Here is a 25,787-nt window from a genome sequence, read left to right on the forward strand (position 1 = left end):
GGTGGCTGAAGGACTTCCATTTCACTTCGTTGCTCGTTTGAACGGAAGCGGGGGGTGGGGGTCTTGCCTCTGAAAAGAGCCTTCCTCCTCCCCGAGGGGGCTGGCTTCGAGGAAGGGAAAATCCAGACCCCCCCCCCCCCCCGAAAGGGCTTCGATTTCTCACAGCAGAGGTCCCAGAAGACGATGTAGCTGTTGGTTTCCTTGATGACTGAGCCAGAAGGTCTTGGGTTGCTTTCTCCTGGAGACTGGCGGCTATGTCCTTTACCATAGACTGGGGGAAGAGATGGTCTGAGAAAGGAGCGAAAAGCAGATCCGCCTTTTGCGCTGGCGAGACCGATTTAGCGGTAAAATTACAAAAGAGTGCTCTCTTCTTAAGCAGTCCCATGCTGAAATGAGCAGCCAACTCCTAAGAACCATCTCTGACGGCCTTGTCCATGCAAGACAATACACTGGACAGCTCCCCCAGACTAATGGAATCAGGACTTCTGGACCTAGCATCCAAAACTCCTAGGCACCAGTCAAGAAAATTAAAGACCTCTAGAGTCCTGAAGAGGCCTTTAAGGTGAAAATCTAGCTCAATATGCGTCCAAGATACTTTCGAAGACGACAGAAAAGATCTTCTGGCGGCATCCACAATACTTCCAAAATCTCCTTGAGCCGAGGCTGGAAGTTTAATTCCGACGTTTTCTCCCGTCTCGTACCACATACCAGCTTTGCCACAGAGTCTTGAAGGTGGTAGAGCGAAAGAAGTCTTACCTGAAGCTTTCCTCCTTTCCATCCAATCATGGACCTTGCGAAAATCTTGCTTCGTAGAAAGCAACTTCTTCATTTTCACAAAGCCCGAGATCTTAGAAGCTTTGGATGACGAAAACTGAGAGGGAGGAGTTCGTGGAGCTTCAGGCTGAAAAGTGTCTGCAAACACTGATTGGAGAAGACGAGTTAAAACCTTGTAGTCCGTCGAGACGGGAGCCAACTGCTGTTCTTCGTCCACTTCGACGAAAACGTCACTAACTTCCTCTTCAGATACTGGAGAAGTCGGAGGAAGTAAAGAAGAATCCCGAGCTTTCTCAAAAGAGAAAGAGCGGCAAACAGGAAGAGTTCCCGCTTCCATCTGCGCTTGCGGTGGTGGGAAACTGGCGTCCGTAGGAGCGCGCTTGGCGTCCGATGCCGCTCTTCTGGTGCCGGCTGGAGCGCGCTCGACAGCCACAGGTGCACACCTGGAGTCCACTGGCGCGCGCTGAGCGTCCACTGGCGCGCGCTTAACTTGCACCGAAGCTCGCTCGGCGTCCACTGACGCGCGCTTGACTTTCACTGAAGCGCGCTCGGCGTCTAAAGAAACGCGCTTCCTATCAACAGGTTTCGTACTAGCGGATACAACCGCTTCTCGAGAGCGAGAAACTAATTTCTCACCTCCTCTATGAGAGAGCTGGGGAGGCGAACGAAGCCTCTAGAGGGAGACTCAAACGGAGAGAGAGACAAGAGAGGAGAAGGAGAGGGAGAATGCCTCAACCTCTTCACAGGAAGACTGTCATCCTTCTTACGGCGACGTGGGAAAGTCTCTCTAGAAGAAATCACATCTTGAAGTTGCTGCTGCAGCGACTGGAGAATCTTGCTTGTAGGTGAAGCCTCCTTTTCTGGGGAGGGGCTGATCCTGTGAGCAGGCGAGTGGCGAGGGGACCGCCTTCTTCCTACTACCAGGAACCGCCACTTCACACACCTTAGAGCGACTGCGGCGCTCGAAAGAGTCATCTAGTAAAGACTCCACATCCGAAGAATCCTTACGCTTCTTCTGCGGTGGAAAAGCAGCAAACGCACTATCTGGCGAAGAGCAAAGTTCTGGAGAACAACTTGGACGTGAAGCGTCCCGAACACGAGCCGTCCTTTTCAGCGGACGTGATGCAGCATGAGAGCTCCACCCCTTGCGCGGGGAGGAAGCTTCTGAAGAGGAAAACACTCCTTGAGAAGACGTGCACACGCACGCTCCTTGGCAGTCTGGGTAGGTTCATCAGAAGCTGCCGAAGGCACGTCAGATCGGTGGGGGTTCCTCGTAACCCTCCTTCGGCTTTCGACATGCTCTCTCCCCGTAACCTGGGAGTTAAGCAGAGGTCTAGGCCTAGAGGCGGAATGAGGCCGATCTGACGCACCCTCCACTACACAAGGGGCACTTTCACTGCACTTTATAACTTCACTTTTGCTCTCCAGAGCCATCACTTTCGATTCCAAGTTACGAATCGACTCAAGAATTAAAGATAAAGTATTACCTTCTACAGACACTGCTTCAGGGCCCGGAGGCAACACTACATGGGTAGGAGCATAAACTACAGAAGGAGGGTTAGCAGGAGAATCATTAAAATCTTGCCTACCCGAAACACTCCTGGACGAAGACCTCCTTAACCTATCTCGCTCAAGTTTCTTAAGATAGGTTTCATAAGCCTTCCACTCAGAATCTGTTAAGCTTTCACACTCCTTACAACGGCTTTCAAACGCACAATCATGCCCCCTGCAAACCTTACATACAGTATGTGGGTCTACTGAAGCTTTCAGTAGCCTACCTCTACATTCAGACTTAGAACAAAATCTAGCGCTAGCTGAACTAGACCCTGACATCTTGATCAAAGAAAAATCAATACCAAATTCAAATCACTCCACAATCAACGTGTGCCTAGCCACCGATCCAATTCAGATACCAAAAAAACCAAAAGGGATACTCAAGTAGCCAATAAGTTTCCAAAATCTGGACGGAGGTGCTGCAAACGGATGTTTACAACACCGGCGACAGAAAAATTATGAATAGAAAATGGGAATGGTTCCTGATACCCGCCTCCCAGCGGCGGGAATGGGTACTAACCACCTGACGCACACTGCGTGTGTTGTAAGTGTTTAAAATTCTGTCGGATTCGGAAAAATACAGCTATATATATATCTGACAGGTAAGTTTCATGAACAAAACTCACATTTAGATATTTTACTCTGAGATTATTTGTCTTTGTCTCTGTAGCACTAGCTCTACTTTATGTGAATGTACGTACTTCTAAGGTATTTAGAAAAGATTATAAGACCAACCATATAAGCATGTAGGGTATCCCCTAAAATTCTCCAAACACTATATTGTAATTGGGGCGCAACTTAAGCCGGAGGCATTCGTAAAAAATTTATAATGTCCCCTAAGTGTGCTGAAAACGGTGTATGAGGTACAATCACTTAGGTAATGGTATCTGGTAAAAGCCTTTAAGTAAGTCCAAGCTGGTGAAAAATTTATTCTAACCTAACAGAGATAAGATGTCGTCGGTACATGGCACTGGAAACTATCAGGAGTCGTTTCCTTGTTTAAGCGACAGAAATCTACGCAGATACGCCAAGTCTGATCTTTTATGGCATGACGTTTGAGGGAAAAATTATATGGGCTTATTTGATTTCCTAATGACTCCTATTACTAACATTTTTCAACTTCGTCATTTATCTCTATTTTGAAATTTCATTGGGATTCTATACGAAGGTACGTATATAGCTTTATGTTTGTCCTTAGACCGTATTTTGTTTTCAATGACATCTGTTTTTCTCCAGAGATCACTCGCTAGTGGAGAAACTTCCTGGTATTCAGATAAAAGATAAAAAAAAAATTTCTGCTGAATCGCCTCTGCTTGAATGACTTTACTGATATTACTTTAGATAGAGTATAAGAGAGATTCATCTACGACTGGTTGGGCGGGATTAAAAATTAGCAACAATAAAAAATGCGATAGTATTTATAACTTCCGTATCCACGATATGTATACGTTTGTGCATCACTAGATTTAACTTGTTGCTGCGAGTCAACCGTGTCTAGGGCTTTGTTCGTGGAAATCGTTATATTTCAGAGTGTCGCGAAGGATTAAAATTTCATTTCCCAGCAAGGTCTTTTTACACGCACTAAGACATTCGAGGGTGCATGCTTCTCGAGATTTTGTGTGCAAACTGCGACTGCGGTTGTGGGAGAATTCTGTTGGGTCGTTGAACAATATCACGATTTATGAGACAAATGATTTGTTCTTCTATATAAGTTATTATCTGATTAACTGTCTCTTTTTGTTCAAACGGATTTTAATGTTTGAAGGTTTATAGAATTTTCCTTTGATAAACACGCCTTATTTTGCAGGAGGTAATATAATATTTTGTATACCCCTAGATGGATATCTTACCATTACACTAGATACAGATCAATGTTTTTTATAACTATAGAGGTATCTGTAAGCGCTCGCTTATCCGGACTTCTCAATAGGGAAGTTCGAACAACAGACGGTGAGTCCGTAAATACAGGATATTACGTGTACTAAAGGAATAAAACAAGATATTCTAATTTTTACGGCGCTTACAATCGGGCTTAATCCACCACTATTATAATTACTGATTGTATTAAAATTACTAGAACCTGCTCTGATTACTTGATACGGTCGTGATATTCATAGGAAAATTCCTTTTTAATTCAAAAAGGTATTGGCATGTATGATCCAACATCGCTTTTCCCCACTCTGCTAGAGTCGCTTATTGTGTGGAATGTGGTATGCTTTGAACACTCGGCAGATTTAACTGACCCTGACCGTTGACTAGATGACACAGTAACCGAGTTTGCTTATTTGTTTGATTCTGATATTTAGGGCTACTGTTTACCATCGGCAACGTATTGTGTGTTTTTAGCATTCTGTTGTTGGTTACGTATAAAGCAACGAACGTATGAATGACGAACTATTAGGAATTGAGCGATTACCATTAAGACAAGTTATCTCTACTGCATTCAGTATTAACTGTTTGGTCAGCGCATTTAGCCTAATGAAAGTTTTTTTTTATAGACATGTTTTTCCTTGCAATCCAGCCGTATTTTTAAAGATAAGTTGAGTCACTGAGGTTCGATATTTTATATAATTCAAAAAACTCAAGGCTAAAACTGCGATCGGGACTTTGCAAAGGAGTATTTATTGTCATGACCCGAAATAGTGTTACCTCTAATTTATCTAGATTTGTACGGGTGTTCCACTTGTTTTTGTGTGTTTTCTAATCACTACGGTGCCTAATGACCCTATCCATGCATCTGTATAAATACAGACGTCCACTGCGTAAACGCATATTCACTGTTTAATATGATTTGTTACGTAAAGGACTAATAATCACCCAAAATGATAAAATTAACATAGTATATGTGTCTTACTTATAATAACGACATGGAAAATAAATTTTTATTGAATATCTATGTTCATGTTGTATATGGAAAATGTTCCTTTATATTACCTAGAAGAGGAAATTTGCAATCTAAGAAATTTGTTTCAACTGATGTGAATAAAACTGAAAACCTGTCGTCAATATCAACATTCACAGTAAATCAATCCCAAGCTGTTAGACAAAAAACCAAGGGAAATGTGAATAAGTCCAGTTATCAGCAATCCAAAAGATGTGCTCTTTGTGATAAAAGAACATTGGTGGACACAGTGCAAAACTTACGCAACCAGAGATGAAAAGTTGAATCGCATCATAGCTTTACAGTTATGTTTTGTGTGTGCTTCTAAGAAGCATTTTAGTGTGGACTGTGACAAACCAAGTTGCAATAATGGTTGTAAGATGAGACATCATCGCATCTTGTGTGATAAGGACCAAACAGGAAAGCAAAGCAAGAATAAACAAAGTGGTGTACAAGTGGGAACGCTATCAGTAAATGAGCAGGACAAACCAAATAAGTCAGGTAAGCTATCCATATTACCAACAGCAACAATTCCCCTGAAAGGGAAGAAAGGTCACATGGTACGACTTAGAGGGCTGTTGGATACTTGTGCCGAGAGAACGTTCATTAAAAGATCAGCTCTAGAGAGACTGCAATATAGGTCCAAAGGTGTTGAAAAGATAGCCTTGAGAGGTTATCTAACTAGTAAACCTGTTCATGAATACGAGATGATAAGCGTCGCCATACCACATAAAGATAAGTTGATAATAATGGACTGCATAGTGGTGGATGAGCTACCAGAATATGCGAAGAAATTCGACGTTAAGAGAAGTTTGAAGTCGTTATGTAAAACTAAGATCAGCTTGGCTGATAAAGATTTTGATTTGCCTGTTGAGAATAAATCAACTATTGAATTGTTAATAGGGGTTGATAATGTTTACAATATTTTGCATCCAGGGTTCAAAAGGGTTAAAAACTTAATATTGCTGCCGACCATATTCGGTTATGTGGTGACAGGCACATGCAGTGCTCCCCCCACTAGGGAGACTCATGTGACAATTTTGAAGCTAGCTGTACAAACTGAAGAAATTGAAGCTACTCATAATGAAAATCCCAAGACTGATCTGGACGCATTGTGGAGTTTGGACAGATTGGGAATAGATTGCAGTGAGTTGCGAGAACAAGACCAGAGGGTCTTAAAGGACTTTGAGAGCACTATAACATATTCTGAAATTGATAAACAGTATGTTGTGGCGTTGCCGTGGAGAACCAATAGATTCAGATTGAAGAAAAATTTTGGTTTAGCCATGAGCAGACTTCGACAGCAGACCATCAAGTTTCAGAAGGATGTGGATTACTTGGATCATTATCAGAAAATCTTGCAAGAGCAAGAAGATAGAGGATTCATTGAGAAGGTGATCTATAATAAATCTGATGTGATTGTCATTACTTGGCACATCATGGAGTGCTTAAAAGACAGTGCCACTACCCCAATAAGAATAGTGTTTGATTGCTCATCAAAACAAGGTAAAAATGGATTAAGTCTGAATGATTGTCTATGGACTGGACCACATAACTGCTGATCTACTCAGAGTCCTGCTGCAATTTAGAACTAACACCTTTGCTTGTATTGGTGATATTGAGAAGGCATTTTTAATGGTACAGTTGCATGAAGAAGATCGCAATTATACGCGTTTTTTGTGGTTGGAAAATCCAACAGATCCCAATAGTAAATTGATAGTATACAGATTTAGAGTAGTATTATTTGGAGCTACATGTTCACCTTTTCTTCTAAATGCAACCATCAAGCATCACTTGTCCACTGTGGTGGTCGTGGTTACCCCGGTCCAATACAGTGGATGTTAGTGGAAAGATTGAAGAGAGGTTTGTATGTAGATAATTTGCAATTTACGGCTAATAGTGAATCTGAGTTAACGGGATTTTGACGAAGGAAAAATCTATTTCTGGGTGATTGGCTCGTGTCGCCCTATGAAAGTAATCCTTAACATCATTCTTTCTAGGTAAAATTATCCTAAAATACCAGAGAAAAAACAAATTAAGAAAATGTCAGTAAACTGACTCGCTCACTCTTAAAAAGAAGTGTCGGTATGAAATAGGGGCGAGTGTGGAACACTACCACAGAGACAAACACCAATTAGAACTTCCCTATCGAATCCCCCCAAGAGAGAGCCGATACCAACGGGCGATGCAGCCTCTACTACTACTACTAGAGGACGCCACGGACAGCAGCGCCCTAGCGGACATCCTTAAATAAACATAAATACATCTTGTCCTGCAAGGGGGGGAAAACAAACCATAAAAAAAAAAGGGATGGGTTTCATAGGCGACACGAGCCAATCACCCACCAGAAATAGATTTTTCCTTCGTCAAAATCCCTTTTCTGGGCTCAGCTCGTGTCGGCCTATGAAAGAGTACCAGAGAACAGACAAGATGGAAAAGGAAATAATGAAAAACAGATTAAAATGATGGATATAATATAAGTAAATCAGATACAGCATACAAAATAAGTACTTAAACTAACTTATTACAAAATCAATAACAGAATGTTAGTAAACTTAAAGTACTTAAATGGTAGATAATAAAATTATTAAATATGCATGTAAAACAAGGAAACTTTTGGAGATTTACTTAATTAGAATATATAAATACAAATATATACATATTATGTGGTCCTACCCTAGCATAAAAATAAGGGTAGGAACACTCAAGTCCATCATTAATACAATTAATACAATTGCTCCAAAATATATACAAACACATTGTCAGTGAAACTTATCACAACCCAATGGAGAGTTATACAAACATATTGTGGCCTACCCTAGCATAAAAATAAGGGTAGAACACTGAAGTACATATCAGTACAAGGGTGGTTGTCCCTAGCAAAAAAATAAGGACAAACACTATAAGACACAACGGCTAAGGCTATGATGTTGAGTAGCCTGACGATAGGTTGAGGCATGTTGGTTGAAGTAGTAGAAAGGAGACCTGGATCAATACTACAACTACTGAGCAGTATCAGGGGAAACTATGTTTCCGCTGCTACTGCTGAAAACTTTAAAGATTCCAAGGACTTTAAATAATGCCGTTTAAAGACTGTCGGGGATTTCCATCCAGTATACTTTCTAAGATCCTCAAAGTTCATATGTTGGAAATAATTAATTGAGGTGGCTACTCCCCTGATATCATGTGCTTTTGGGAATGACTCAGGGTTGGCTTGTTTAATGAAGTAAAGGATTTGCTGTCTAAGCCTTTAACTGATAAAGTACCACCTTTTTCTCTCATGAAGAGAGCACCCGAGGATCTAGAAGAAGTGCGAGATAGAAAGGCTCTAAGAGTTGATACTGGGCAGAGAGAAGGATCCTGTGGAAGTGGGATAACCTTCCAAGGAGCCCACCTTGCAAGAGGATCTTCATTTTTGGCTAAAAAGCTACGATCCGGAGCAAGTAGAACCTTCTCCTGATGGGATGGTAATTCCACATGACCCGCATCCCTGGATAGAGCCGACAGTTCTGAAATTCTAGCTCCTGAGGCTAGGCTTAATAGGAATAGCGTCTTCCTCAGGAGCATTATGAATGTACAAGTTGAGTTGTCAGTATCTGAGGCTAGTTTTTGAGACATCATTTAAGAACCATGAAACTGTAGTAGGCTCTGAGAAGGTCTAAGTCTAGCACAGGCTTTAGGGATAGATGTGAAATAAGATTCAGTCAAATCTATCTGAAAACCTACTTGAAAGATTTTTCTTCAAAGCCGACTTATGAGTGGTATCCGTGCTAGCTGCTAAACCTTTTTTCAAATAAGGATCTGAAAAAGGATATAGCCAAATTAACTGTCATGGTTGTAGTGTTCGATTCTCTCAAGAAAGATGCTAATTTTTTAACAGCTGAGTCATATTGTCTAATGGTTGACTCTCTCTTACTTGATTCTAGGAAGAGAATATTCTGTGGATCAATGTCAGCATCTTTATTAGCCGCAAACTTCATGAAGTCCATAAAGTTAGGGTCTGGAAGAGTTTTTTTCCTGAGGAAGCGAACACAGTCCTCATTTGTACTGATTGTGATAGTTTGGGATTGTGGGGATCCGTTGAGGTCGGAGACCCAATTCCAAAAGAAGAGGATACCAGTTGCTCTTGGGCCAGTCCCGGTGCAATCAGAGCTACTATCCCTTTGAAAGACCTTAGTTTTGTCTAGGACTTTCAAGAAGAAGATTCACTGGAGGAAAAACATAAATTCTCCTCCACTGATTCCAATCCAACGACAGGGCGTCCGTGGCATAAGCCAGAAGGGTCCAGGTTGGTTTGGGGGCCACATAGCAAGGAGCTTGTGGTTCGCTTGTGAGGCGAAGAGATCCACTTGGAGACCTGGGACTCTCTGGCTTACCCACTGGAACGACCCGACGTCCAGAGACCACTCTGATTCCAGAGGAACTGACCGGGACAGAGCGTCTGCTATCACATTTCTTACTCCTGCTAGGTGAGTGGCAGACAGATGCCATTTGTGTTTGCTTGCTAATGCAAAGATGGCTATCATGACATGGTTCACATGCTTGGATTTGGACCCTCCTCTGTTGATGCAATGAACTACCACTGCGCTGTCCAAAACTAGCCTTAGATGAGACTTCTTCGGGGGAAGTAGTCTCTTCAGAGTAAGAAATACTGCCATTGCTTCCAACACGTTTATGTGGAGCTGGCGAAATTGCACTGACCACGTCCCCTGAACCTGTTTGAACTGAGAGTATCCCCCCCACCCGGACAGGGATGCATCCGTGTGAATGGTTAACACTGGGAGGGGATATTGAAGGGGTACTTTCTTGGCTAAGTTCTTTACTTTTGACCAAGGCCGTAGTTGGTTGCGGAGGATCTGTGGAATTACTGACAACTTGTCTCGATATTTGGAGTTTGCTTTTGACCCGCAAATTCGATTTATATCTTTTCAGCCTTGCTTTCAGAAGGATATCTGTTACTGAAGCAACTGAAGAGACCCTAGGATTCTTTCCTGGTTTTCTTCTTGACGTTTGTTTGCATTTGAGAAATTGTCTGACCGATTTTGCTATTTCCTTCCGTTTGACCACTGGAATTGATAGATTGTGGGAGGACAAATCCCATTGGATTCCTAGCCACTGAAAACGAGATTCCGGAATAAGTCTGGATTTTCGTTTTGTTTATCTGGAACCCCAGATGTTCCAGAAAGTGAACTACCTTTTTGGTAGCTTTGAGACATTCCTCGACTGTTGGTGCCCAGATCAACCAATCGTCGAGGTATGCCGCTACCATGATTCCCTGAGCTCTCAATTGTTGTACAACCACTTCTGCTATCTTTGTGAATACCCTGGGGGCTACATTCAGACCGAAGGGCATCACTTTGAATGAGAATGTCTGATTTCCTAGCCTGAATCCTAGGAATGGGCGGAAGTGCCTGGCTATAGGGATATGATAGTATGCGTCTGTAAGATCGATGGAGCATGAGACGGCTCCACGCGGCAGTAAGGTCCTTACTTTGCGAGAGGGTAAGCATCTTGAACTTGTCGCAGCGAATGAAAGAGTTTAGCTTTGACAAGTCTAAGATTACCCTTCTTTTTGTTGAGCCTTTCTTTGGCACGCTGAATAAGCGACCTTGAAATTTTAGATGTTTGACTCTCGCAATAGCTCCTTTCTGAAGGAGTTCTTCCGCGTAATCTATCAATTCCTTGGACGGTATCTGATGAATGATTTGATTGGAGGAGGATCTTGGATCCAGCTCCAGCCTAATCCTTTGGACACTATGCTCTGTGCCCAACTGCTGAACCCCCACCTGTGGCGGAGAGGAACAGCCTCCCTCCTCCACCTGGGGAGCCTCATTGCTGATGGGCGGGTTGGCCACCACGCCCTCCTCTGAACTGCTTACTCCTTGTGCCCCTTCCTGCGCCACGGTGACGAAAGTAACCTCTCGCCCTACCCTCGGTTGAGAGTAGCCTTGAGCCTCATAAGCAGCGTTAAAGGGCAGGCGAGATAGCGTAGGAAGTCGAAGGTTGTGCTTGCTGGGGCACCAGGAGGAAAGGTTGGGATTGCTTAGATGTAGCAGGTTGTCCCTGTTGGGTTAACTGGGACTGCCTGCACAAACTGCTGCTCGATGCTGGAGTTTGTTTTTTATATGGCTGGAACCTCTTACCAGCCTTCTTTGGCTTCTTGCCAGCTGTGGGAACGGATTCCTGTCCTCTTAGAGGAAATACCCCACCTAGCTCTAAGGCTCTGGTTGAGTCTAGCAGCTTCGTGGTGGACTTCGTTCACTGCGGACTCTGGGAAGAGATCCGCTCCCCACATGCTCGAGCCAAGAGTCTATTAGGCTCGTGCCTGATAGTGCACTCTTGAAGAACATGCTTGCGACAGTTTCCTCCTGGCTTGGAAGAAGTCAAAGGCGTCTAACAGAACCGTCTGAAACTGCGATTTCGCCAGGATCTTGAACAGCGGTTCGTTAGCGTAAGAAAGAGCAGCCATTTCCGTAACGATGAGAGAGTTAAGGGACCTGCCAAACCTAGTTCGCGCATCGAACTCTGCCTGGATTAGGGAATCCGGCAGCCTTGGTAACTTCTCACCGAACTGGTCCATAGCGCAGTCCGGCTTGAGTTTACCCAGCGTGAAAGTAGCTGGCAGGTTTTCCCATAACTCTCCGAAGGCGGGAAGAGTGGAGAAGTAGACTCCGACTCTCTCAACTGTGGAACGGGCTCATCCTTGAGGACTGGCCTGAAGAGCCTTCTCCACCAATTTCGTGGCGAACGGAAGAGAGACCTCCTCTTCCGTTGCGAAAATAGTGAAGGGGCTCTTATAGGCCTGGAGTCTAGTATTAGTACACTCCCAGTCCTCAAGGCAGTGAAACCCATTCCCGTTGGGCGTGATCTCTACTGTAGAGGACTGACTCCTTCGAGATCTTGTCCTCTCTCGTAAGAGCCGTTGGCGTCAGCCTAGCATACCCGATGAAAGGCTGTGACAGTCCCGGAGGATAGAACTCGAAGTCCTCAATCCTTCGAGTGCCAAACTCCGGGATCGAAATCATCCCGTCCTTAAAGGGAGCATAGGCCGCTACTCTCCATGGATTGTCCATAGAGAAAGCTGGCAAGGAGTCGTAAGACGGAAGTTGGAGAATCCCCGTGCTAGAAGCAGGGGAGAGATGGGGGAGGAGCCTGAGATAGCCCAGCTACCCGATCCTCATTCTCTCTCATCCTATTAGAGAGTTCCTGGACCGTCTGTCCAGTTTTGAGACAGACTGCTCGACAATTGCGCGAACATCTGCTCAAAACGTGTTCCCCAAGCTGAAATTTGGGAACCCACCATTGCTCCTACCTGCTCCATCATTCCTGATGAGACAGAGAGGGGAACGCGGGCGCTGGTGCTTGACCACCCCTGCCGGCATAGCCGGAGAGGGGGCAGCGGAAGCGGGAGAAGGCAGCGACTCGGAGGTAGCGCGAGCCTTTTCCTTCGAAGCCTTGCTTCTGAGCTCTTCGACTGGGAAGAGCTCGGCTTGAGCCTTCACCGCGTCGGCGTATGAAGTCGATGACTTCCTGGCCGAAGAAGACGAAGACGACTTCTTAGAAGTCGTCTTAGACAAAGTCTTCGGTTCTCTCTTTCCCTTCTCCTTAGGAGGTACAGAGAGAGCGGGAGTGTGGCTAGGGATCTCGGATCCCGGAAAGCCTTGGAAAGGAGGCGGAAGAGGGCGGAGAAGGGACAGGAGAAGACCCAGGAGCGCCCAAGGAAAGACCTTGGCGCGCCCGACAAACCTACCTCAACCAACAAATCCTCACTTACTACCGCCATCGGCTCGAGATTCAGGTCCAGGGCGGCGACGTCCGGGACTGACTCCTGGGAGGCTACGACCCCCAACGCAAGTCTGGAGTTCCTGCTGGATGGCGGCTATCACGGGGGCGGCGGACAATGGGGTCGACGTAGCCCGTCGACTTGCCCGCAGGGAAGATCTGGGATGGCCAGCTTTCTATCCAGAATATAGGGCTGGCCCTTGGCGGCGTTTTTTTTTTTCCAAAACCGACCCACCCACGCTTTCAGGGTGGCGAGGGCGACTTCCCTCACACCGCTAGCCTGAAAGAAAGCTGGATTAGCTACCAATTGCGGACAGGGTTAACAAACTTACGAACTAGAAGTTGTTAGTAAATTCATAAGTAACCTCATAATGGACTTACCCCATCCACCAGCTGCGCGACCAGGTCGTAGCATATCGTGCAGGCCTCGGGGTGCCAGACGATGGACTCGTTGTACGAAGTGGCACACGGGGCGTGAGACCTGCACTCGTCATGTCCACAGGGGTCATACAGCGTCGCATTACAAGCGAGGACCTGGCAGTTGGTAGCCTGTAAGTGGAAACGTACATGAGTACAGAGTAAACACTTACAGCCTAACATATGCTCCGCTGGTGCCGGAGCGATAAAGTTAGATAAAACCAGAGCCCCGCTAAAATACGTGTGGTAACCAGGTTGGAAGATAGGCTATGGCTCCGCCAGTGGCGGAGACACAAGAATCAACCAATAGGAGTGGTGGTAATGGAAACCACGACGTAAAATGGCGGGGATGGTTGATAAAATGAAAATAGTAATACACAATTCATTGTAAAATATCTTATAATAGGGTATATATCCTTAAAGTAGCAAAATAATAACATAAAAGCAACCCCTCTCCACCCGTCTACTAGAAGAGTGCGTAGGTAAGGGTAAGCTCCCTTCCGGTAGCGGGGGAGAGATATAAGGATATAGTAGGCAAGCAATCGACCATCCATGCACCCACCCTGCCCGCTAGCGAGCCAATATAACTATAACCAAAGGGGCCCCGGCTGACGACGGAAGGCTCCTTTCGTATCGTAAGGGAGGTGCTGAGAAAAGGGGAGGGGGGATGGAGGTCCCGGCGAAACACGGCGGGAGCGAGGAAAGGGGGGAGGGATGGCCTACTCCTCCCCACCTCACCAACTACCCGTCTGGAGATCCGGAACCTCATAGTGGTCGCCCTATACCCCCTGCTGGCGGGACCCCCCGGCACCTCCGGAGTGTGAGAGAAGGCGATGAGGTTGTTATGACAACCAAGGGGTCCCCCAGCTCCTCCCTACATCGAGAGGGGAGGGAAGGGGCAGGGTAAGGTGCTATAGTACACGTGACCGCGAGTGGCCTAGGCCACGAGCAACACAACCGTGGTAGGGCCACGTGAACCAAGCTGTACCAACATGTGGAACAAGCACCTAGGCTAGCCTAACACCCTAAATAAAACCATAATTGAAAAGGGGGAAGAGACACTGTTAGTAAAAGAGAAAGAAGCCCAGGAGGAGGCAGACTGTTCCGAAAAACAGAAGCCTACTCGGAGCCAGCGATAGCCGATGTAGAGCAAGAGCCGGGATGCTGGGCCGAATAAAAATAATAATAGCCCTAAATACCAAGCTAAGAGAATGGTAGGAGGGCTGACTAGCTAAACTCGTGTAAACAATGAATGTGAAAAAAGTAGCCCATAAGCATAAGAAGTCCCAGTATGGAGGACCGGGAATTCTTACGAGGCGGCATGGCCGCCACGAGACAACCGAGGAACCGTATTTGGCCTATAAAAGGGAAAATACTGGTACCCGGAAGATAAAATTACCGTAAAAGGTTACTTATGAGTTACTTAACTTAGCCGTGGCGATAGCAGAGCGTTCCATGGTTCCAAAGTAGATAATCTCACGAAAAAACAAGAGCACAAGAAAATGGCGACTTGTCGCTAGAGCTAAAATTTAAGGATGTCCGCTAGGGGCGCTGCTGTCCGTGGCGTCCTCTAGTAGTAGTAGTAGAGGCTGCATCGCCCGTTGGTATCGGCTCTCTCTTGGGGGGATTCTGATAGGGAAGTTCTAATTGGTGTTTGTCTCGTGGTAGTGTTCCACACTCGCCCCTATTTCATACCGACACTTCTTTTTAAGAGTGAGCGAGTCAGTTTTACTGACATTTTCTTAATTTTGTTTTGTTTTTCTCTGGTAATTTAGGATAATTTTACCTAGAAAGAATGATGTTAAGGATTACTTTCATAGGCCGACACGAGCTGAGCCCAGAAAATGGATTTATACTTTAATGCCAACAAAATTTTTGCTCAGGCTCACTTATATTTGAAGGAGTGGGTTAGCAATAGCGAGTCTATACAAACTATTGCTGCTGCTTATCAAATTGAAGCCAAACAAAAACTAATTCATAAAGTATTGGGATTGAATTGGGATATAATTAAAGACGTCTTAACTATAAATCCAACTCGTATTAATAGATCGAGTCAAACAAAGCGAGAGTTCTCAGTACCGTTGCCCAATATACGAACCATTGGGATTGCTTCTCCCTGTTACTATGAAAGCAAGGATATTTTTGCAGAAATTGTGGAAGCAACATCTGGATTGGGACGAACAACTCGCCAACCCGCTACAAGAGGAATGGAGTGAATTACGCAAGACTTAGAGAAGTGTATTGAAATATCTTTTCCTAGGAGTGCTAGCCTGGGAACTGGTGATACCTTGCACATATTTCTGCGATGCTAGTGAAACTTCATATGGTTGTGTGGGGCCTATAGAGCAAATGGTGAAAGCTCTAATATAATTATGGCAAAGGGTAGAGTGGCGCCCATCAGGAATTGACTATTCCGAAATTGGAACTAATGGCATTGTTGCTAGGAGCAGAATGACCAAATTTATTATTGACTCTTTTGATGAGAAGGAGTTTAAACAATTACTATATGTCTGGTCAGACAGTAAAGTCGCCCTTAGCTGGATTGTGTCCAGTAATGTTCTGCCTGTGTTTGTGAGAAACAGAGTAATTGAGATTAACTCTTTGATTTCGGGTCAGTCCTGTCTTACGTACCTCATCTGAAAATCCCAGTGATTGGTTTGACACGGGAAAGAGGACTAAGGTGGTTAGCAAAAAACTCCTTTTGGTGGGAGGGGGGGACCCCCTTGGTTAAAAAATCACACACTGCCAATTGATAGGTCCATGGATGGGGTGTACACACATGCAGGGTGAACAGACATTGTGGTCAATGTTGTAGGGGACATAGATGCCAACAACCGCCTGCTGGATGGGAAAGATTCAGCAGAGCTGAACAAGGTCTTTAAGACCCATAGCTTGGATATGCGATTGATAAAGAATTGCAAACTCATCAACCATGAACAGAAAAACGGTGGTTTGACTCTGGAAGAGTTGCAAGAAGTGAAAGTCAAAACAATTGGTTTCTCGTGCAGAGAGAGTACTTTCCAGAAGAATATAAAAGCCCTAAAGAGGGAGGAAACAAACCCCAAATTGACATTAATTCGCCAGTTGAATTTGTTTTTGGATAATAATGTAATGAGATGTAGAGGCAGGTTTGGAACACGCAGACACTGCCTGAGGAAGTCAAATTTCCTACTTTACTGCCAAAAGGGTTGTGTTCTGAGTAAGTTATAATAAGACGCCATCATGATGCAAGCACACTGGGGTGTGAACGCTACTGTAGCTAGTGTAAGACAGGAGTTCTGGATTCCACAGCTGCGACAACTAGTCAAGAGCGTGTTACATCATTGTGTGATCTGTAAGAAGTTCAAGGAAAACCATATAGAACTAATATAGTACCCCCAATGCCGGAATTCCGGGTACAACGGAAACACCTTTCAGCGTTACGGGGGTGGGGGGGATTACACCGGTGCTTTTTATGGATAAAAGAAGGAAGCAAAATCCGGAGAAGGTTTATTTTTATCATACTATTTCACATGCCCGATCACTAGGGGTATACATCTTGGAAGTAGTCAGAAATCAGTCCGCTGACTCATTCCTCATGGCCTTCCCTGGAAGTTTAGCAGCCCGTAAAGGCTTTTCCTTCACTAATGTTGATTGGACAACGCCACTACTTTTCGTAGCAGCATCTGAATATCTGAAAACGATGCAGATAGCCCCCTTTTTCAAAACCATCTGGAGAACATCGAGTGTAAGTGGAAAATTTATACCAGCAAGAGCACCTTGGGTTGGTGCAATCTGGGAGAGATTGATCGGATTTATTTGAGAACTGTATGAAGAAGGTAGTCGGTCGAGCTCTTCTCAGTTATGATGAATTATCCTGCATTTTGGTGGAATTTGGAATCTATCATAATGACAGGCCACTAAGCTACACATCGGGGGACCTTGATCAGAAGGAGATTTTAACACCTAATCATCTGATCTTGGGTAGAAAATTAGATCCTTTCCCAAGGAAACAATTTAATTGGGAGGAGGTATCTGAAGATCCATTGTATGGTAAAACTGAAAATGTAGAAAAGAGATTCCTTTACATATCCAAATTGTGTGATCAATTATGGAAAAGATGGGAGCATGAATATAATTTGATTTCTTTAAGAGAGACTCATCGAGTTGGAGTCCAACATAATTCTTGGGCCCAAAATAGGAGATGTCGTCCTCGTACAGAGTGAAGGGCCCAAGAAACAAATGGAAGTTGGGTCAGGTGATTCAGGTGCATGTGGGGGTCTGACAATGTAGTTAGAGTAGCTACCCTCAAAACCTCCCCATGGACAGATCATGCGTCCCATTGTGAAACTGTACCCGTTAGAGTTGTGGGCAAGAAGTTGAGACTCCTGATCCTGCCAAAATTCCTGAAGTGAGTACCCGACATCCAGGAAGGCTGCTCGGGTGGCTGGGGGGGGGGGGGGGCAGCAGAAACTAGAAAAGATTTGATTCAAAAGGGACTGTTGTAAATACTAGTATATTAAATTACTTTTGGTGAGGGGATATGTCTTACTTATAAATAAACGACATGGAAAATCAATTTTTATTGAATATCTATGTTTTTTATTGAATATCTATGTTCATGTTTGTATATGGAAAATGTTCCTTTATATTACATAGCGTTAAGTGGGAAATGTGGCAGGTTTTGTGTACAAATGAATGTTTTTTATTTATTTTAATTGTAATAAGCCTTGTTAACAAGGAAATATTGTCTTGTGAATGGTTTGTATAATTGGTTAACAATGCGATGTAAGTTGTTTGATAGTTTCGTTCGGTTCGTGTTGGTTTGGTGGGCTTTCGTTCGTTTTGTTGTTAATTTTTGGCGTGAGCGAACGAGGCCGAAAGTCGTGGGTTTGGGGTGAGAGCGAACGTATTATTTCCAAACGACAAGAGGTGAGCAAAGGGAACAGAGTCAGTCGCTTCTCAACATTGGTACTGGTAGAGTGGTTTGGTAACAGAACTTAATCAGAGTGAATAGAATTTCACTTCGATTAACGATGTCGTTCCTTCCAGCATTTAATGAAGTGGATGGATAAATCAACCGAAGTTTGGATGAGTATCATATATATTATTTAATTTGCCTTGACTGGGATAAATCGCTAGGGATATGCATATCTGTGCGTGGGATTCCTGCTGGGTAAAATTGATATAATTAGTGGTATCATGTTTACCCGTGCCTATTGTAATCCGAACTCGGCAACAACTTCATATAAAAAACTAGTAAGTAATAATTCAGGAGGCAAAAGCACAATAGATATAGTATGTCCTTTCATGTCTGTAAAACAACGCAAATGAATTCTTTATGTAGAGAAGGTCTTGAGTTCTCTTAAAACGAATCTGGTAATTAGTAATTTCTGTAATTGACTGAAGTCCCATTATATTTTTGCTTTTGTTTTTGACCCTAATTGAGTAACAATATAGATTATGATATTTCAGGAGAACTTCTGGAAACAGAAACTCAAAAGATAAAAAACTCGCAGTAGCAAAATCCCCATTGTGTAGATAATTTTCTGTAAAAAAAGTAATATTAAGAAATGTCCTCGTAACTTCAGCCACAGGAATAACGAAACTCGACCTGCAAAGGAAACATGATATTGTAATGATACAATTAAGTTTGTTCATACTTACCTGGCAGATATATATATAGCTGTATTTTTTCCGAATCCGACAGAAATTTAAACACTTACGACACACGCATGGGAGTCAGGTGGTTAGTACCCATTCCCGCCGCTGGGAGGGCGGGTATCAGGAACCATTCCCATTTTCTATTCATAATTTTTATTTCCACTGTCTCCTGAGGGAGGTGGGGGTGGGTACTTGATTATATATATCTGCCAGGTAAGTATGACAAACTTAATTGTATCATTACAATATCATTTTGTTCATGAAACTTACCTGTCATATATATAGCTGAATCCCACCTTTGGTGGGATTCAGCTATATATATATCTGACAGAAGATTTTAGGAAACATATATCTGCAGATAATTGATATCTTGATTCCTTACCTGTTAGCATAGCTGACTTCGTGGTTACTGCCGCATAAGTCTGCTTGTGCTACTAGAGTTGCCAGCAATAGAGACCTATAAAGCTGGTGCACTCCAGATGATCTGTCAACAGGGCGAGACCACGACGTGGACTAGACCATTGACCATACAAATGAGGGCAACGAAGTAAAAACCAAACCACCTGGCGTAGCCTACCAAAAGTATCCCACATAGACTAAGCTAATGGAGGGAGATCCGCCGCAGGCGGTCACCCCACAACCAGAAATAACACAAGTTAAAAACTCCCCTAAACCATTAAGGATAGGATGAGGCGCTACCGTCCTGCCCCCAAAACGTGTCTGCAGCGACGTATGGTCCGAGCGAGTAACAATTTTCGTATGTTGCTTTCACCTCCCGCAGGTAGTGTGAAGCGAACACCCGAATTGCTTCGCCAATAAGTGGCGCCCAAAATATCTTTGATTGCCAATATTTTTGTGAAAAGCCACCGAAGTAGCAATAGCCTCAAAACTCGTGGGCTTTCACTTTTCAGAAGCTCCATGTCACTTTCACTACACTTTTTTCATGGGCTTTCCTTAACCGTACTTCTTAAGAAGAACGCCAGTGCATTCTTCGACTCGGAAGATCTGGTTTTTTCACAGAGCACCACAAGTTCTCCGAAGAACCTCTGCATGCTCTGGTTCTCTGCAAATAAAACTTGAGAGCCCTGACAGGACACAGGACTCTCTCAGCTTCAGGTCCCACTAGCTCCGACAACCCTTTGATCTCGAACGTCCTCGGCAAGGGTTGGAAGGGTTCTCGTTCTTTGCTAAGAACGTAGGACTTAAGGAACAAACTGCACTATGATCCTTGAACCCAATATGCTTGCTTATGACTTGAATTTCGCTAACCTCTTCGCCGTCGCCAGAGCGGTTAGGAAAATGGTCTTCTTAGTAAGATTCCTAAGCGAGGCTAAATGGAGCGGTTCAAATTGACTCGACATGAGAAAACTTCAGTACCACGTCTAAGTTCCACGATGGTACTTTAGGTTGGAGAAACTTTCACAGTCTCAATGATCTAATGAGATCATGAATGTCTCTATCATTCGCTAAGTCGAGTCCTCTATGTCTGGAAGACCACAGAAGCACGCTTCTGTAGCCTTTAATCGTGGAACGGCTAGTTTCGCTTCTTTCCTAAGGTGAAGAAGGAAATCTGCTATCTGGCTCACAGAGGTTGAGGTGGAGGAAATGCCCTTCCTTCTGAACACCAACTTCTAAAGACAGCCCACTTTGATTGGTAAACTGCGATTGAGGAGGGGGCCTCCTTGCGGCTTGGTGGCAATCGCCGTTGCCACAGGTCTTGAAAAAAAAAACCCCCTCGCTCTGGCAACTTCTTGATAGTCTGAACGCAGTCAGACTCAGAGTGGGGAGGTTTTGTGGTACCTCTCGAAGTGGGGCTGTCTGAGTAGATCTTTCCTTAGGGCAGAGTCCTTGGAAAGTCTACTAGGAAGGACATCACCTTCGTGAACCAGTCGACCGCTGGCCAGAAAGGGGGCGATGAGGGTCAGATTCTCGCTCCTTCTGATGCAGCGAACTTCCTCATTACTTCCCCGAGGATTTGAATGGGGGAAAAGCGTAAATGTCTAGTCCCGACCAATTCCACAGTAGGGCGTCTACTGCCACTGGCTCCCGGGTCCAGAAACTGGGGAAGCAATAGCAGCGGAAGTCTCTTCGTTCGGGAAGTTGCGAAAAACGCTCCACATGAGGACGTCCCCACAGCTTCCATAGCGCCTGGCATACTTCCTGATGAACGGGTCCATTCCGTCGGCAGAAGCTGTCCTTGCCGACTGAGAAGGTCCGCTCGCACGTTTTCCACAGCCTGACACAAATCTTGTCAGAATCGTGACGTGTTTTGCAACTTCGCCCAAATCAGGATATTTCCTCGCGATGGCGAACAGAGAAGGAGAGTGAGTTTCCCCCCTGTTTCCTGAGGTATGCCAAGGCTGTGGTGTTGTCCGAGTTTATCTGAACCACTTTGTTGGGAGACTTCCTCTTGGAAGAAACCTTAGAGCAAGGTAAACCGCTGAAAGTTCTTTTAGATTGATGTGCCAGGACACCTGTTCCCCTCTCCAGGTGCCTGACACTTTTCTCCCTCCCAGTGTTGCTCCCCAACCCGTGGAGGACGCGTCCTAGAACAACACTAGGTCGGGGGTTCCGAAGCTTGAGCGAAAGTCCGCCCTTCCGCAAGCTTCTTTGGATCCAACCACCATTTGAGGTGCTTTTTTTCAACTTCTTCCGTCAAAACAAGACCTCTTCTAGATCCTGTTTTCGCGTGACCAATTGCTTGAGAGGAAGAACTGAAGTGGTCGGAGGTGCAACCTTCCCAGAGAAACAAACTTCTCCAGTGAGGAAATGGTCCCCAGCAGACTCATCCATTCCCTCACCGAGCATGTTTCCTTCCCTAGAAAGGCCGACCACTTTGTCCAGGCATTGAAGTTGTCGCCCCTGGACGGAAAAAGCCCGAAAAAGCCACTGAGTCCATCTGAATCCCCAGATAGACTAAGGATTGAGAAGGAGTCAGATGCGACTTTTCGAGATTCAACAAGAAGTCCCAGGGACATCGCTAAACGACAGAGTCGTGTGAAGGTCCTTCAGACACGGTCTTGCGATGAGGCTCGAATAAGCCAGTCGTCTAGGTAGAGAGAGATCCTTATTCCGCAAGATGGAGCCACCTCGCAACGTTCTTCATAAGAACAGTGAACACCATCGGCGCCGTGCTGAGACCGAAGCAGAGTGCCCTGAATTGGAAAAATCTTCCCTTTCAGGACAAACCGCAGGTATTTTCCTTGATCGGGGATGGATGGGGACGTGAAAGTATGCGTCCTGAATGGGTCTAAAGAGACCATCCAATCCCCCGGGGTCTTAAGGCTGCAAGCACGGATTGATTGGTGTCTCCATCTTGAACTTCTGCTTGGTAACGAAGCGATTTAGACTGCTGACATCCAGAACGGGGCGCCACCCCCCCTGACTGCTTCGGCACGCACTAGGAAAACAGACGGTTGGTTGTAAACCCCGGAGAAACCACTCCGGTGGTCGAAGACCTGTTCCACTGCCTGCTTCTCGATCATTTGATCTAGTAGATCGTGAAGCACTTTCTGCTTTTCTCCCTGATACGAAGGAGACAAATCCTTTGGTGTCGAAGACAGCGGGGGTAACATCAGGAAAGGAATTCTGTACCCCTTCTTGACGATGTCCAGAGACCAAGCGTGCGGCACCTCTCTCTTCCCAAGCTTTCGCGAAATGTAGAAGCCTGGCTCCTACCGGTGGCTGAAGGACTTCCCTCTCACTTCTTGCTCTTGGAAGGAGCGGGAGTCTTGCCTCTGAAAGAGCCTCTTCCTCGAGGGGCTGGCTTCGAGGAAGAAGCGGATCGAAAGGGCTTCGATTTCTTCAAAGCAGAGGACCCAGAAGACGAAGTAGTAGTAGGTTCTAGAAGACTGTGCCAGAAGGTCTTGGGTTTGCTGTTTCTCTGGAGACTGGCAGCTATGTCCTTTACCATAGACTGGGGGAAGAGATGTTCTGAGAAAGGAGCGAAAAGAAGATCCGCTTTTTGCGCTGGTGAGACCGACTTTGCAGTAAAATTGCAAAAAAGTGCTCTTTTCTTAAGCAGTCCCGTGCTGAAATGAGCAGACAATTCCTCAGAACCATCCCTGACGGCCTTGGTCCATGCAAGACAATACAAACTGGACAGCTCCCCAGACTGATGGAATCAGAACTCCTGGACCTGGCATCCAATACTCCAAGGCACCAGTCAAGAAATTAAAGACCTCTAGTGTCCTGAAGAGGCCTTTAAGGTGAAAGTCTAACTCACTATGCGTCCAAGAGACCTTAGAGGAAGACAGAAAAGATCTTCTGGCGGCATCCACAATACTACCAAAGTCTCCTTGAGCTGAGGCTGGAAGCTTAACTCCGACGTTTTCTCCCGTCTCATACCACATACCAGCTTTGCCACAAAGTCTTGAAGGTGGTAAAGCGAAAGAAGTCTTGCCTGAAGCTTTCCTCTTTTCCATCCAATCATGGACCCATTTCGAAAGCTTGCTTCGTAGAAAGCGACTTCTTCATTTTCACAAAGCCCGAGATCTTAGTAGCTTTGGATGACGAAAACTGAGAGGGAGGAGTACGTGGAGCTTCAGGTTGGAAAGTGTCTGCAAAGACTGACTGTAGCAAACGAGTCAAAACCTTGTAGTCCGTCGAAACTGGAGCCAACTGCTAGTTTAACTTACGTCCACCACTATTCGACGAAAGCGTCACTAATTTCCTCTTCAGACATGGAGAAGTCGGAGGAAGTAAAGAAGAGTCACGAGCTTTCTCAAAAGAGAAAGAGCGGTGAACAGGAAGAGTTCCCGCTTCCGCTTGCGCTTGCGGAGGTGGAAAACTGACATCCGTAGGCGCGCGCTTGGCGTCCGAAGCCAATCTACTGGCGCCGACTGAAATGCGCCGCTCACCGCAACAGGTGTACACCTGGCATCCACTGGGCGCGCGCTGAGCGTCCACTGGTGCGCGCCGAGCGTTCCACTAAAACGCGCTGAGCGTCCACTGGCGCTCGCTTACCTTGCACCGAATCCACGCTCAGCGTCCACTAAAGCGCGCTTGACTTTCACCGAAGCGCGCTCGGCATCTAAAAGAAACGCGCTTCTTATCAACAAGTTTTGTAGCAGCGGAAACAACCGCTTCGAGAGCGAGAACAAATTTCTCGCCTCCTCTAGAAAGTTGCTGGGGAGCAGAACGAACTCTAGAGGGAGACTCAAACGGAGAGAGAAGACGAGCGAGGAGAGGGAGAGCGAGAGGGAGAACGCCTCGACCTCTTCACAGGAAGATTGTCATCCTTCTTACGGCGACGTGGAACAGTCTCTCTCGAAGAAAAAACATCTCGAAGTTGCTGCTGAAGAGACTGGAGAATCTTGCTTGTAGAGGTGAAGCCTCCTTTTCTGGGGAGGGGCTGATCCTGTGAGCAGGCGAGTGGCGAGGGGACGCCTTCTTCCTACTCCCAGGAACCGCCACTTCACGCACCTTAGAGCGATCTGGCGCGCTCGAAAGAAAACATCTAGGAAAGACTCCGCCTCCGAATAATCCTTACGCTTCTTCTGCGGAGGAAAAGCAGCAAATGCACTATCAGGCGACGAGCAAAGTTCCGGAGAACAACTTGGACGTGAAGCGTCCGAACGCGAGCCGTCCTTTTCAGCGGACGTGATGCGGTATGAGAGCTCCACCCCTTGCGCGGGGAGGAAGCTTCAGAAGAAGAAAAGCACTCCTTGAGAAGACGTGCACGCGCACGCTCCTTGGCAGTCTGGGTAGGTTCGTCAGAAGCTGCCGAAGGCACGCCAGATCGGTGGGGGTTCCTCGTAACCCTCCTTCGACTTTCGACATGCTCTCTCCCCGTAATCTGGGAGTCAAGCAGAGGTCTAGGTCTAGAGGCGGAATGAGGCCGATCTGACGCACCCTCCACTACACAAGGGGCACTTTCACTGCACTTCTCTTCACTTTTGCTCTCCAGAGCTAACACTTTTGATTCTAAGTTACGAATCGATTCAAGATTAGCGATAAAGTATTACCTTCTACCGACACTGTTTCAGGGCCGGAGGCAACACTACAGGGGTAGGAGCATAATCTACAGAAGGAGGGTTAGCAGGAGAATAATTAAAATCTTGCCTACCTGAAACACTCCTGGAGGAAGACCTCCTTAACCTATCTCGCTCAAGTTTCTTAAGATAGGTTTCATACGCCTTCCATTCCGACTCTGTTAATCTTTCACACTCCTTACAACGACTTTCAAACGTACATTCATTCCCCCTGCAAACTTTACAAACAGAATGTGGGTCTACTGAAGCTTTCAGTAGCCTACCTCTACATTCGGACATAAAACAAAATCTAGCGCTAGCAGAACTAGACCCTGACATCTTGATCAAAGAAAAATCAATACCAAATTCAAATCAATCCAAAGTCAACGTGTGCCAAGCCACCGATCCAATTCAGATACCAAAGAAAAACCAAAAGGGATACTCAGTAGCTAGTGAGTTTCCAAATCTGGACGGAGGTGCTGCAAACAGGTGTTTTCAGCACCGGCGACAGAAAAATTATGAATAGAAAATGGGAATGATTCCTGATACCCGCCTCCCAGCGGCGGGAATGGGTACTAACCACCTGACTCCCACTGCGTGTGTCGTAAGTGTTTAAATTTCTGTCGGATTCGGAAAAATACAGCTATATATATATCTGACAGGTAAGTTTCATGAACAAAACTCAAAGTTACTCCAAATGATATAAAGGTTGTACTTAGCTTGATTTTGTGGGAAGTCACAGCATTCCAATAATGACACACGGC

The 25,787-nt window shown here is 45.4% G+C and overlaps 2 protein-coding genes across 2 annotated transcripts in view; one reads left to right on the plus strand and one right to left on the minus strand.

The window, feature by feature from the left end:
• The window catches only part of LOC135214507 (gastrula zinc finger protein XlCGF17.1-like), a 114,092-nt gene that overhangs the window by 41,626 nt on the left and 46,679 nt on the right, over window positions 1–25,787 (minus strand). The window lies entirely within an intron of this gene.
• Window positions 5,590–25,787, plus strand: part of LOC135214240 (uncharacterized) — a 78,413-nt gene continuing 58,215 nt past the window's right edge. The window contains exon 1 of the mRNA XM_064248303.1: window positions 5,590–6,715. Within this exon, the coding sequence (XP_064104373.1) occupies window positions 5,590–6,715 (1,126 nt within the window). The remainder of the gene's footprint in view (window positions 6,716–25,787) is intronic.

This window comes from Macrobrachium nipponense, chromosome 45 (assembly GCF_015104395.2).
Source record: "Macrobrachium nipponense isolate FS-2020 chromosome 45, ASM1510439v2, whole genome shotgun sequence".
In the NCBI taxonomy this organism is placed as follows: Eukaryota; Metazoa; Arthropoda; class Malacostraca; order Decapoda; family Palaemonidae; genus Macrobrachium; species Macrobrachium nipponense.